Source organism: Lepeophtheirus salmonis, chromosome 3, assembly GCF_016086655.4.
Source record: "Lepeophtheirus salmonis chromosome 3, UVic_Lsal_1.4, whole genome shotgun sequence".
NCBI classification, from domain to species: Eukaryota; Metazoa; Arthropoda; class Copepoda; order Siphonostomatoida; family Caligidae; genus Lepeophtheirus; species Lepeophtheirus salmonis.
The window spans coordinates 7,879,672-7,893,517 of record NC_052133.2 but is presented as its reverse complement, the minus strand read 5'-3'; the positions used below and the strand labels follow the sequence as shown (position 1 = coordinate 7,893,517).

Below are 13,846 nucleotides of genomic sequence, written 5' to 3'. Positions count from 1 at the left end.
ATATTTTTATATCATATCTAATATCAACGTCAATGCTAACTGGAGAATGAGAAAAAAGGAGCAGCTATAATTATAACAAAGTTAGTCACCAACAATTTACGAGCATAATTAATGACGTCGTTGGGACCCTAAATGAAGGAGTATAACGATGAATAATCATTGAACAATCGAAATATAGCATTGATAAATAAAGAATTAATCACGAAAAAAAAAACTACTTTTAAATCAGTATATTTTCTTACTTTTTATCTATTATATTTACCCCAACAAATGCGTCTCATGACGTCACAAAAAAGAAGAAGAGATTTAGTTAATAAATGTGTTCTTTTAACATAAAGCAGCTATTAGCTTAATGCAGGAGCAGAGTTAGCTGCTAGAAGGCTAGAACATAGAATTGCTCCTAGTAGGAAAGAAGAGGAGCAATCATCATATGACATATTTGATATTAATATTATTCACTCCTCTTAATAATACTAATTAAATAGTAGGGAGTCAAAGTGCTTGTCATCCGATTCCGTGTTAGACAACTGAAGGAGAAACTAAGCAGAGAATGCCATTGTGTGGTCCTAAATTATCCCTATTTGGGGCTGTACTCAGTGTTTGGGGCATTGTTCAGTTGGTAAGGACTAAGGAGGGGGAGTGACTTAAGGCCTAAGCCCAAGGAGGAGTTTCTTCCACTTTGTTCTAAAAGCCCAGATTGATTAAAATGCGGTTACTCATTCTATTGTTTCTTTCCTCAGACGTTGATGGGGGTTTTCTTCTACACGAACAGCGTTGCACTCGTGGAGGATCTTCCTCTCAAGGATCACTATGATAGTGAGGAGGCCTTTGTTACGGATATGAATATCCAATACCATCAGGTAAGTCCTATATATATTAAATAATAAGTAATAACTAACTAATTTAATACTCTGTTGTCCTTTGCAGAGTGCCATCAATTGCTGGATTGCTGCTCTCTTATACCTTGTTACATTCTGTGTATCTGTACAACAGTTTTGGATGAACAATCGTTCTACATATAGTGTTTAGAAATTTCTCAAATTTCAAATTTTTTTCCCCCAAATATTTCGTTTATTTCCTTCTCTATCTCTTTCGCCCATTCATAACTTTTATCCAATTATTTATTTCATTTAACTTGTAAATAATTTATTAGACACACATTCCGTTATTTAATCATTAATACAGAGTAGTAATGAATGGGCTCGACTGTTTTAATTGTAATTCTATTCAATTTATAGTTATTTATTCCTCAATGTTTTCTAAATGACCGCCAAAAATATGGATTTTTCTAATACGGAAGAAAATGAATTTGACGAGTTTTAAAACAGTTGGTATAATAAAAATGACAAAAAAGATTTAATGAAACTTCTACATGTAGCCTCAAAAGTCTATCTCCACCGGAATGGGCTTTCTTTGCCTCCCTTCCTTCCATAACTGTACCTGTTCATCCAAGTCAATGTCCCAAAAGCTAAGGTTCTTTAAAGTTTTTAGATTAGAACAGTTTTCAGTAAACCAACGTGCAGTACGAACTCCTAGAGTCTTGCACCATATGGAAAGGGTCTCCATTTTTTCAAACCTGTTCTTTTCAAATATTTTAAAAAATAGAGAATCTGACAAATTTGGAGCCATTTCTCCGTTTCTGGTTGAGTATTTCAGAGTACAAGTTCGGAGATTAGGAGCAAAGGGTAGGATGATTAGGAGACTTCCCATGCTTAAATTCTTCAGGTAAAGTTCTTCTAATTGGTTTAAGGGCCCGTAATTATTCATAACGGAAAGCATTGTAACTTGAAGTCGATCCAATCTTGAATGAAGGTCCTGCACATGGTTTTGTAAGGTTATAACATTGTTTGCTCCAATGGGTACGTGTAAGACTCCCTCTAAGCCATGGCTATCTGCATCTGTGTTGTCTATCTCCAGAATTAAACTCTGTAGCTGTGGGCAATTTTTACGGATGTGAAGAGCGGCGCCGGATTGAAAGTCTGTACAATTCCTTAGTTCCAACTTTCGGAGGTTGTGACCGATTAAAGTTAAAGTTGTATCTAAATTATCGACGGAGGAAACGCGAAATATGGAGAGCTGTCTTAAACGTCGAAACCAGAAGAGTGAAATGAATGTATCTGAAAAAGTCATACATAGGCGTAGACTCTCAATGTTGGGACATAACTTTGTAAAGGCAGCAAAATATTCTGGATTACATTGAGCAGGACCGCGACCTTCATAGCTTAAGAGTTTAAAAGTTATTTTCGAATCAGACATTCCAGTCTTATTCATGAGCCATATGGCTTCCAATAAATGATTGTGTTCTAGGACTAATAACTCAGGTAAATGTATTAAGAGCAAGGAGATTGTATGTAATGAAATTTTTTCCACATCCATCAAGCTGAGTATTCTCAACTTGAAACAACCGCTGATTGGCTTCGTTGTAACATAAGGTAATTCTTCATCAGAGAGATGACCGATCCGTCTTCGTCGAGATCCAATTGTTAAATTCGTTCCAGCAATATATCTAAGACCTAAATCACTCACTTTACATGGTCCACAAAATCGAAGTTCCCTTAGATTTGAGCAAGTTTCACTTATAGCTTTGCATATAGAATTTGTGATAAAATTCCCAATGTTTAAAATGACAAGATGCTCCAAGTGATAAATAGAGTCTTCCAAAACGTATAAATAATGTTCCTTGCAATCAGAGCTATTTGGACAAAAGTTTGCTTATTCAGTGGATAATAGTTAATTAAATACGTACAATAAATGATTACCTATTTTGAAAGTCATTATAATCAAGTGGCGTTGCATGATCATCCATTCCACTAAGATCTAATACTTCTAGGAACTTGCATCGATGAATTGATTCAAGAATAGATTTTTGTGTATTTGGTATTGGGTACCTCTTTGCATGATCTGGAAGTTTGGGATAAACAAACTTTTGGAGCGATGAATGTATCAGTATAAAAATATCCATAGGAGATGCCTAAAAAGTACAAATACTGAATAATCAATCTGCATTTATTCTTATCCATGATATACCTTTCTAGGATCCGAAGGTTCACCTCGATAATTAAGAATCCTATTTAATATGTCCGAGACAATGGGAGAAGGTATTTTTGATACATAATTTCTCAAGGCATGGGCTTTGGGCAGTTGGTTTGTAGAAAGAGCGGAGCATTCTGAGCATGAAGGATCTTTTATTATATCGGAATTCTTTCTGATTAAAGCTTCTAAGACGATGCTTGCCAAATGTTGGAGTTTTAATGGAGGACAAAGTTGTTCATTCGAATCACCTAAAAATAAATTAATTTAAAAAAATGCATCACAGGTTCTGGTTAAACATACAACAAAACAACATTCTGGTTTATAATTTTTTTACAGCATTACGTAAATACTATCATCCTCTTCAAAACTAACTGTGAAGTATGCATTATACATATTTGTTTGATCAATAATTATTGAAAATATGTTAAATTACTTTAAAATGCAAGATATTTATATTAATAATCATATAGACCAAAACTGAGGTACATGTTAGCCAAACAGATGCTTTAGCTTTTTAAATTTTTCATTTTACTTTTTCGGAGGCCAAATACATAAAAAATGACTATATAAGCGATTTTGACATTTATTTTTGACTATATATATTTTTTTTAAATTGAATCCTTTTAAAAATTGATTTTTGTAGACCAAAATTCTATAAATCAAACCCTTCTATCATATAACTTAAGGTTATTCCTTTGAGAAATTTTCACGAGGACGCAGATTTGACTAAAAATTGGTATGTGGTATTGTTGACGGTACACCAGCTTATAAATGAAAATATGAATTAGCAATATATCATAAACCAAAGCACTTATAGGCAAATGTAATACATCATTAAAAAGCTATCAGTTAGTTTAACAAAACTTGTAATAATTTTTGTTATATATGTAGGGATTAGCTACACCGGTCCTCCCCTTAAGGACTTTAGCTTTTAATAATTATATTTGTAGATTTTACTAGAATAAAGTGGATCAGTTTTATTAATCTAAGGAAGTAAGAGTTCTTATTGAAACTGCCGAACTGGTAACATTTTTCAGTCTCTTCTGAGACCTTACACAATGGGTATTGAGCTTCAAGTCGGCGAAACCAGGAATTTGGGTTGTCCAGCCACAACGGGATAATTTTAACTTGCTCTGCCACTTGAGGGACTTCTACAACTCGGTCTCTTCTAGCCATTACGTCGGAGTCCCCAGTTTGGCAGTTTCAATAAGAAATTTACTCCCTTAGATTAATAAAACTTTATTCTAGTAAAATCTACAAATATAATTATTAAACGCTAAAGTCCTTAAGGGGAGAACCGATATTATTTACCGGTATAGGAAATCGCTACATGTATATTATATAAAAGAAAAATAAACCATGACCTTAAAATTCTCAAGGTCTTTAATTTTTTTATAAACTTTAAAAAAAAAAACTGTAAAGTGGAATTCATGGGATTAGAAATAGTGGTGTGATTCATACAAATCATAACTTAATTTATATAGTAAAAAAAGGTTTCATCGAAAATATCCTTTTTGTATGAAAATATAATAAAAGTAAAATAAATACTAGGTATATAATTAAAGTTGTGATTGGTATAAATCCCACCATTAACATTACCAAAGTACTTTTTTTTAACGGCAAAAGGACTAAATTGATGGAATTTTAATGACAATTAGTCATTACTCATAATTCCATGAATTGGTCAATTTAAGATCTTGGTTTTTTTATATAACAAAAATTATAAAATAAGTTATGTTAAGCTAAGTAATAGCTTTCTAATGTTGTATCATACCGGATGGTCCATTGAAATCTGAAGACTTACTAATTAATGAAGATTGAGTTGTTAAAATTAATTCATATTTCGATATATGTACTAAACCATAAGCAATTAATTACAAAAAAAAAACAAAAATGAGCTCTCTAACTTACGTATATGTCGAGAAAATGACACTGGAAAGGGATTGACGAATTTCCATTCGAGCACTTCAAGCATTTGGGCGTATCCAACACCACCGTTACATCGTCAGCAAGTCCTAAACGTAGGAGAGGAAGAAGGGCTCTGTCAAGAAGGTCAAACTGGATCCGAAGGTGCTAAACAAAACAGCACAGGCCAATTCCCTCAAGTCAATGAGGGCCCATACAAGATATATCGGGGGTTCACACCAGGCTGTCCAGAGAGCTATAAAAAAAGAGTATGGAAAGAGCCTTGTGAAGATGGAGAATCCACTTTTTACACCAATAATGAAAGAAAATTATCTCCTCTATTGTAAGACTCTTTTGAACTCTTTTTTTGACACTTTTGCCACCCCCCTACAGCCCTGATGCATACCCCCTCGACAACATCTTTTGGGTGAAAGTCGAGGTGAAGGCCAGCAGGGTTCGTCATTCAAACACTGAGGCCTGCAAAGCCACTGTCAGCCAGCAATGAGACACCATGCCAGAGGAATACATCCGGAGCGGGTGCCAGGCCTTCCCCCCTCCCACCGCCGGAAGCCATCATTACCGCTAAGACATCAATGATTTAGAGAGCTCAGACACACATCTATTTATAGTATTATTTGTATTGAAATTCTATTGTTAATTAATAAATTATATCTTGTTAAAGTTTAAAATTCAAAGTGTTCAGATTTTAATGGACCACTCGCACCGAGTTCCTATCATTACTTTGGTTTACAATATATCGGTGATCAAATGTTCATTAAAATGCACTTTCTTCATCTTTAAAGCATCAGAACTCATACAGATACAAAATTTCATTTCTAATATACATCAAACTTGTATCTTGAGTCAGCTTTAAATGAATCATTTAATAATTAAATAATGTACTGACTGAAATTCAATTAAATGCCTGTTCAATAGCCTAATGATAATATATCTGAACTTTTGACAAAAATTACAAATATCTAAATTAACATTATACATACATAAGTTCAAGAGGGGCTACAGTTCAATCATTTGTAAATATATAATTAATTACAAATATTAAGTACCTAGTATAAAGAGGCGAAAATCTCATGATTAATTATTTCATAGTTGGGATGACCAGTGGCCACCGGGTAATATTAACGGTAAAACTTTAGATAATAATTCCTGAGGGAACCAGGGAATAAAATGAGGTTATCTTTTAAGAATGATTTTTCAAATAAATTTATCTATAGGGACAGAGATGACATGTCCTCAAGGGATTTACGCGTATGGTAGTACGGATTTAAATGTATCTTGAATTACAAACATTATCTTTATCAGAAAATAATTGCATGTAAACTAAAATTGACTGTTTAAAAAAGGGATAATTTATTACAATTGCATTGCAATATCAACTAGTTATAAGTTGCTATTAAAGGTATTTTGTATCAATATCCTCAGAGGTGGGATTAATTTGACTTTTTGGAGAGACTAAAGCATGAAAACTTTTTGACAATCCAAGCTGACATAACTCATATAATTTTTAGTCTAATATGGGCACTAATCACTAATCAGTCATCAACCATCGTAGAAGTCAACGCCCAAGTTTATTGCAATTTATGGTGTTATTATAGTAATAATTCAAAATGAAATGAGCACGTCAATTAATTTTATGTCATATTTTATTAATAACGTTGCTATATTTAGGTACATTTATAGTATATTGAAATATTTACAGACATAGAATATTTGATCATTAATGAATCAGGAATATTCAGTGGAAAATCAGATTCAAATCATTTTATATGGTCATAATAAGAATATTGCTCAGAAAAGGTTTTTCGCAGAACTCAAGAGTAACTACTAACTGGCACTCTTCTCATGAAGCAAAAGTCAAATTCAATTGAGAAGCCATCAAAATATTAATTTTCTGTATTATTAAGGTCATCAGGAATATTCTTAATACTCAAGAGAGACTTATAATTATCTTGATTCGTTCATCAGATAGAGTCAAAGTAATAGTTAATTATTATTATTTAATAAATATTGCCAATTTCATTTATCTTAATAATTAATCACTATATTATTCACATATTATGTAAGTCACTCACCTCTGATGACTTTAAAATGCAATCTTACCTCTCGACATAATGATGAATATATTACAGAAGGAATTTAGATGGAAAGAGCTCTTTATATGTCTTTGTTACTTATATCCCATAGACCATATGTAATTCCAGAATATATGCAAGTAAGTAAGGCTCCACGTATCTCCTGCTAAGAGGCTAGAACAAAAGGATGAAGAACAACATGGGAGTGAGTAAAACGGGTATATATACAATCTTGATACATAGCCAAGAATGGGATAAATACAAGCAATTGCCTACTTCAGTTAGTTGTAGTAGCCGACAGTACTTGCAAGTTACAATCAAATAAGAGTGGGGAGTAATTTCTCTAGAAATACCTCCCTCGAGCGGGCTTTCTTTCATAAAACAGTAGTCCTTCAAATTCAGATACAAGTCAATTAATCATTGATGCATTTGGATCAATAGCCGACAATGACAAATGAGTTCCACTCCATTGAGAAGTACTAAAGTTCAATTTAATGTTGCATGTGGAATAACGTTGGTTATTGACAAGAAATAACTTTTATATCTAACACAATCACTTATAATTTTAGTAGCAACCAAAAAAATAGCGATTTACCTATTTTTGACAATGTTTTCCATTTTCATACAAGGTTCTAAGTAAGTGATTACTAGAGTTGTAAATCGTAAGCATTTCGGACATGAAAAAACAATAACAAAAATTAAAATGGTAATAGTTGAAGATGTATCATCAGAAGAAAATGCAAAAATACAAGTTATAACTATGTAAGTTAATCTGTTTCTATCTTATTTCAATGATCTAACTTTTTCCAGCCCACCCAGAAGGTAAGCTAGTAGCCCAGTGTTATTTTTTTTTACCTGGTGCGTGAACATCAGTTCAGCGAGTTACATGATTTCTGAACATAACATAGCAGTTACTATAAATATATTATTGTCTGAGCTCTGAGGCTTGCAACGGGAGGAGATGGGGTTCTTTCATTTTTGGTATCAAAAGTGGCCTCTCCACCCCCTTTTTTATAGCTCTCTGGACAGTCTAATATGAAACCCAAGATCTCTGGCATGGTTCTTCATGGACTTGTATGTATGGACTGGTAGTGTTGATTAATGTATCTAATAAGAATATACATGTGTTCCTATTAAACCAATCCTTCAATATTCTTCCAGGTATTCTTATAGTCTCTCTCGGTTGCTCTGGATTCCTGGAATCCAAAAATAGATTGTGTCTCTTAACCTTGTCATAGACACAACAGTTTAGTGCTATGAACCAACGCTGATTTGAAGAACCAACTTGGTATCTTCGACAGTAAATATAATTAAAAAATAAGAATGCTAATGAATCAAATGATATATGGAGAGATGAAAGCTTTATTCAACATAACCTCTCCAATGTATTATTTTCAATAGATAACAAGCTAAGAATCAATCAACTAGAGTCAAAACTAAAAACATTTGTATTCGCTGTGTTGTGTACAAGTTGCGATTTTGTACAAGTTACAACTTGTATAAGCAAATTGTACAACTTGCAACCAAAAAATTAATGAATAATTTTAGATGAAGAAGATGAAGAAGGATTTACAGTACTTGGGATGAGGATCATGCAAATAGTTTAATATTCCATGGAGGATCCATATATTAATAGTGTAGTTTTTGACTATATCATTACAAATTACCAAAATATAAGTATTATAAGGCACATTATAAAGTTCAAATGCCCACAGTTATATTAATCATAAATACATAATAACCATGTTATTTTAATAGATGAAAATGATATGATAGTATCAATGTAAAGTTGGTAATTAGATTGCTCGATGTTGCAACTAAATAATGAATTTTAAGTCGAATGCACAATTTGCGTATACAAGTTGAAACTTGTACATACATCGCAACTTGTACACAACAGCTGCATAGAAATCAACTTTGGGGCCCTCTTGGCTTTGAACTGGTAAAAAAGTTACCATTATTTTATTTAAAAAACTTATATTGCCCCCAATATAGCCCCTTTCAACCACAAAATCTAATAGTTTTTCATTTTGATATTGTTACAATCAATTTTGGCTCAATTTCGTGGAATTTGGGGGCGCTCCGAAGGATTAATAATAAGAATTTGTTGATAAAAATTGAGGGTAATTTAGCTTGAAAGAATAGAAATGTAATACACACTCCATTTTGAGAAAAACCTTTCTGGCATGCTGTTTTTTTTTTGACAAGCCACATAAACATTCATAAATGGGCATTTCTGACTGTAAAGTCCTTAAGTGCCCCTTTCACAAAAAGTTTATCTACATCTGCTCTACAAATACAATAAAAATTTGATAAGAATATACTTTTATTGCAATAATTCGGTAAATATTAGAGTTCAAATTAGCTACAACTGACAAAAATTGGTCAATTCATTGTCGAGGCCAAAAGACAAAGTATAACCGATTTGATTTGTACCCAGTATAGCAACAATACAAGAACCACTGGACCGTGAACTAGACAAGAAACTCCATGAACGACCGTTATCTCACCTACGCGGCCGATGAGTTCCCTCCGCTCAACCAGATTATGTTCCCAGCCTCTAAAATGATGCTAGATATCATGAAATAGAGGGGAAGAGGATGCCCTCGTATTGGTTCCCCAAAGGTCTCAAAAAAGAGGCCAGGACCTCCTTTAGGAGGTGGTTTTGCCTTGGGTGAAGTCCAACTACCCATCAACTCTCTTTCATAGGACAGAAAAAATCATATTTTACAGTTATTCAGCTCTCTTCGATGAAAATAACTTCCAGCGACATTGCTATAATAACACTATACAGTAGCTCTCGCAAAACACAAGAGCAAAAGTTATTATTATAGTGACCCATTTGCTTACATTTACGATCAAATGATGAGCCTTTGCCCCATAATTCGGAATTATTGAACTGGTCAAATTGGTCGAGTTATAGTAGAGTACTATAAACTTTCATGTTCGATAAGATACTTCAAAAAGTGCCCCCTCAGCCCCCCCCCTGTACCACTGCCACAAAATAGGTCTCCCAAGCGTTCGTCTTTACTATCATATTTAAAAAGTAAAAAATATATATAAACTTTGGTTTCTTGAACTTTTTGTAAGTACTATTGGAATGGAACGCTAAAATCTCATTTTTTTGCGTTCAGCGTTAAAAAAAATATCTGTTCCGTTCATTTTTCATGGAACTCAGTTCAATTTGCATCCCATTTGTGTTGTTCTGTTCTTAAACATATGAAAATCCAAGAGAACAACTCCAAATCTAAAGGTGATTTTATCTCAAGATTGATGACCTTACATCCCAAATATTATGGAATCAAAATTATAGGTAATAATTCATTTTTGTATGAGAACTATTGATTTTTTTTCACTTCTCAAAAGTTGACACAAATCTATAAAAAGTAAAAAATATTAAAAACTCAAAATGGCAAATTCTCCAAAACCAGATTGATCAGGAAAAAAAAATAGTTTCTTAATTACAACTACCTCTTTTAAGACGACAAATTTATCCATTCTGTGACTTTTTTGGTTGGGAAATTTGTCTCTTAGCCCAGCAGTGTAAAAATGAACCAGGAGTCGCATAAAACTAAATCTGCAAGTGTCGTAGACTGTATAATGTCGATTGGAAAACGTGGTTTGCCAAAAACTGTTCCAAAGCGAAATGTATGTATGTTCTGTCTGCCACCGAGTTCATATTTCATAACTATGAACCTCTTAGCTATATTGTTTCGATCACTTGATGGAGTTAAATCACCGATGAGGGCAAGTGGTACCATATTTGTGGTTAAATATCACAGATGACGAGACAGAGACGATTTGACACTCTTAGACACTGTTAAATTGATTACCATATATTGCTGGGATTTTTTGCACTGACACAAATCAATCCAAGGAGAATCCACGCCTCTGGTACATATATTCCTGTATGAGCTGTAGATAAAGATAAAAAATTGACAAAACATGTAACTTCTTACTCTGATATTTTGTATAAATGGTTCCAGATGACAAAGATAAGATATTGTGCTTTAAAAGAACAATTTTGATTGAAAACAGGAACCATGTTTGAGGCAAAAATCCTTGTTGCTGAGGGCATCTAACTACAGCACACACAGTTCAGAGAATTCCTTTTAGTAATCACGCTGATGTTGTGTAGATATTTTTGACAAACTGAAATGCTTCATTTCTCCATTCTTCTACCACAGTCTTCGATCAAAGAGTGAATATATCTGTCAGCATCACCTTAACAATGTGATGACGACATACTGCCCAGAGTAACGGCCGTCTTAATATCTGTTGAAAACAAATAAAAGCTCCAGTAACATGGCCTATGAAGCATTTGTGTCAAACACCCTGTATACAACTGATCTTTCACATTTCCATGCTTTTCTCAGTTATAATTTTTCTTGAGCGTCGGTCAGTGCCTTTTTTGAAAGATGGAATTCCAAGAAACTTTCTTCACATCATCGATCACTACAGTCAGCCGCTCTTAATTAACATTCTTAATTATGAAAGTACCCAAAATTTGGAATTTCACTAAAGTGATGCAATTTCTTTTGTCTTGGGTCTCTTAAGCCATTAAAGCAATATTTCTTGATTAGTAACCCTGTATTTCTTACTAACTAAAATTAAAATATTTTTTTTTTGAGGATTTGCAAGTTAACAATAATAATATTGAACACATAATTCTTGAAAAAAGCAAAAATAAATGTTTAGCTTTGCTTTTCATAGTAATATAACCATATACTATAATATTCTCATTTCAAAATGCTTAATGTGAGCAGAACATTTTTATTATACCGCCAAGGCAATATTTTGTACTGGGGGGAGGAGGTCTGTCTGAATGCACTCTATTGCTTACTGTTACTGATTATTTGATTTACCGAACTTTAGCAATTGGGATCTTTGCAATTTGTTGGGTTGTCTTCAAAAACTTTGGGAGTATCTCCGTACACAACACTTACTCAGGAGTAATTCTGACGAACTTGAACTTTTTTAAATCAAACCAGAAGCCCACCTCGCCAAAATATTTTTTTGGTTTTTTTAAAAGTTATTTTTCTTGAATAAATGAGTTACCTTTACATTCCATTTAAATAGACAAACATTAGTTATAAATAACATTATTTATTTGAATTTTTAAATTATTTGACCGACAAAAATAAGGAATATACACCACCAGCATTTTGTGTCCAAATGAGTTTCCCTCATGTGTCCGTGGAATGGACGGACTCACATTAGTAGTCGTACAAATAATATATATTTGCAACTATCAGGTGTTGCTACGTCTACCATAGTATTTAAAGTCTATTTTATTGCTTAAAATCGATGGATTTGAGTATTGAAATGAATATCCTTCAACTCTTGCGATACCTAATCCTATATACATTTTTTTAGAGTCTGAAATCTGCTTTTGGTATCCTTTTAGGAAGGTATATGCTAAAAATATTAGTATTTGTTTAAATTTTGTACAAAATAAATATCATTATACAAAAACCAATCAACTATAACTGTAAAATATGTAGAAATGAAACTTATTATGACTTGACTGGGACTTAATCCTGATTGACACTCTTCACAAACAACAATGATTCAATGGATATTTCATTAAACATTTTATATGTGGAGCTGAAATCAAATTTGGTTATCTATATTATTGAAAAAAAGGTTTGTTGGTCTGTCTGTGGAGGACTCATTTTCTCTGTAAAACCTAAGCATTTTTTAGTGTGAGCTTGTTGTTGTTGTTAGGAACCTGAACAATGTTTTTTTATTAAATTTTCTCGGCTGTTTTTATTATTATTAATTCGTTCTTGAGGAGAGAAAAACTAAGTATTGAGTAACTAGCTGTGAGTATTCCCATGAAAGACGGAGAGTAACTTTTAGGATTGCCTATGGAGTTATCTTGTATATTAATAAAGCAAGGTTTTTCTGTTTATCGACACCTAATAACTCTGAGCAATGACAGACGCTAACGCTAGTGATTTAATAAATGTACCTAAAGAAGCAGCTATTGTTCGAAAATTATCCCAGACTACCAAGCATTTTTGAAGGTTTGCCATCGATAAACCAGGAGTTGAGTTTAAATTGACCCGGAAAAATAACCTCAATTCAAGAACACTGATCCCAAATACGACCTGATCTACATAATGCTCAAGCGGTTTGCACTTTAAATACTAGGATCTGATTTAACCATAAAAGCTTGACTTTGAAATAAGTTTATGTATGACAATCCATGCATTACATAGTCCACAACCTACAGACAGCTCATGGGTTGACTCAAATTGAACTGCATAAAGTTTATAAGAAATTGAAAATTTTATTTTCCCTGACCATTTTATCCAGCAATCATAACAATGAGGTCTAATAAGTATTCTATACTTTTATTAAGTACAAACAGCATAACCATAATTAATCAACAGCCTACTCACGGTGGTGGGTCAACATACAAACAATCTTATAACATAGTCAAGAAAATGAGAAATTATCAATATTCTTTTACTTTATATATACCTATTTCATATACCCCAATATTACATACACATATTTTAGTAAATTATAATCTTATTAGTCAAATTACTGGGATGAGTGTAGATACCCAATAAGTTTACCTATAGTTTAGAACCCTTATTTGATTTAATATACTTATATTCGCCCCGATAGGATCCCTTTCAATCATCAAATCCATCAATTATCATTCTTTTATTGTGACAATCAATTTCGCCTACTTTAAGTGCAATTTGCAGGTCCTCCACAGGGGTAATAAGAATAATTTGTTGAAAGAAATTGAGGATAATTCATGGAAGAATACAAATGTAATCCACACTCAATTTTGATAA

At 32.9% G+C, this 13,846-nt stretch overlaps 2 protein-coding genes and 1 long non-coding RNA gene across 6 annotated transcripts; 2 read left to right on the top strand and 1 right to left on the bottom strand.

Moving 5' to 3' along the window:
- Positions 1 to 343: 343 nt before the first annotated feature.
- On the top strand, positions 344 to 1,355 carry RNASEK (Ribonuclease kappa). The gene is made up of 3 exons (XM_040708176.2): positions 344 to 619; positions 741 to 860; positions 928 to 1,355. Exons 1-3 carry the CDS (start codon positions 551 to 553, stop codon positions 1,027 to 1,029), a joined length of 291 nt encoding a protein of 96 aa, XP_040564110.1. The 5' UTR covers positions 344 to 550; the 3' UTR covers positions 1,030 to 1,355.
- Positions 1,104 to 8,333, bottom strand: LOC121114258 (uncharacterized). Of its 4 annotated transcripts, none has more exons than XM_071886970.1 (6): positions 7,887 to 8,333; positions 7,308 to 7,678; positions 7,060 to 7,205; positions 3,028 to 3,281; positions 2,760 to 2,971; positions 1,210 to 2,692 (listed from the first exon to the last, which is right to left on the bottom strand). In XM_071886970.1, the coding sequence occupies exons 3-6, from the start codon at positions 7,067 to 7,069 to the stop codon at positions 1,381 to 1,383; spliced, it is 1,788 nt and encodes a 595-aa protein (XP_071743071.1). In that variant the 5' UTR covers positions 7,070 to 7,205; positions 7,308 to 7,678; positions 7,887 to 8,333; the 3' UTR covers positions 1,210 to 1,380. The 4 variants fall into 4 exon arrangements, with proteins under 4 accessions (XP_040564103.1, XP_071743071.1, XP_071743072.1 ...); XM_071886971.1 differs by having other exon boundaries at positions 7,627 to 7,678; positions 7,887 to 8,195; XM_040708170.2 differs by having other exon boundaries at positions 7,308 to 8,195.
- On the top strand, positions 7,998 to 8,799 carry LOC139904908 (uncharacterized). Its single transcript, XR_011779177.1, has 2 exons — positions 7,998 to 8,134; positions 8,193 to 8,799. It is a non-coding gene; the product is annotated as an uncharacterized lncRNA (long non-coding RNA).
- The last annotated feature ends 5,047 nt before the right edge of the window (positions 8,800 to 13,846 follow it).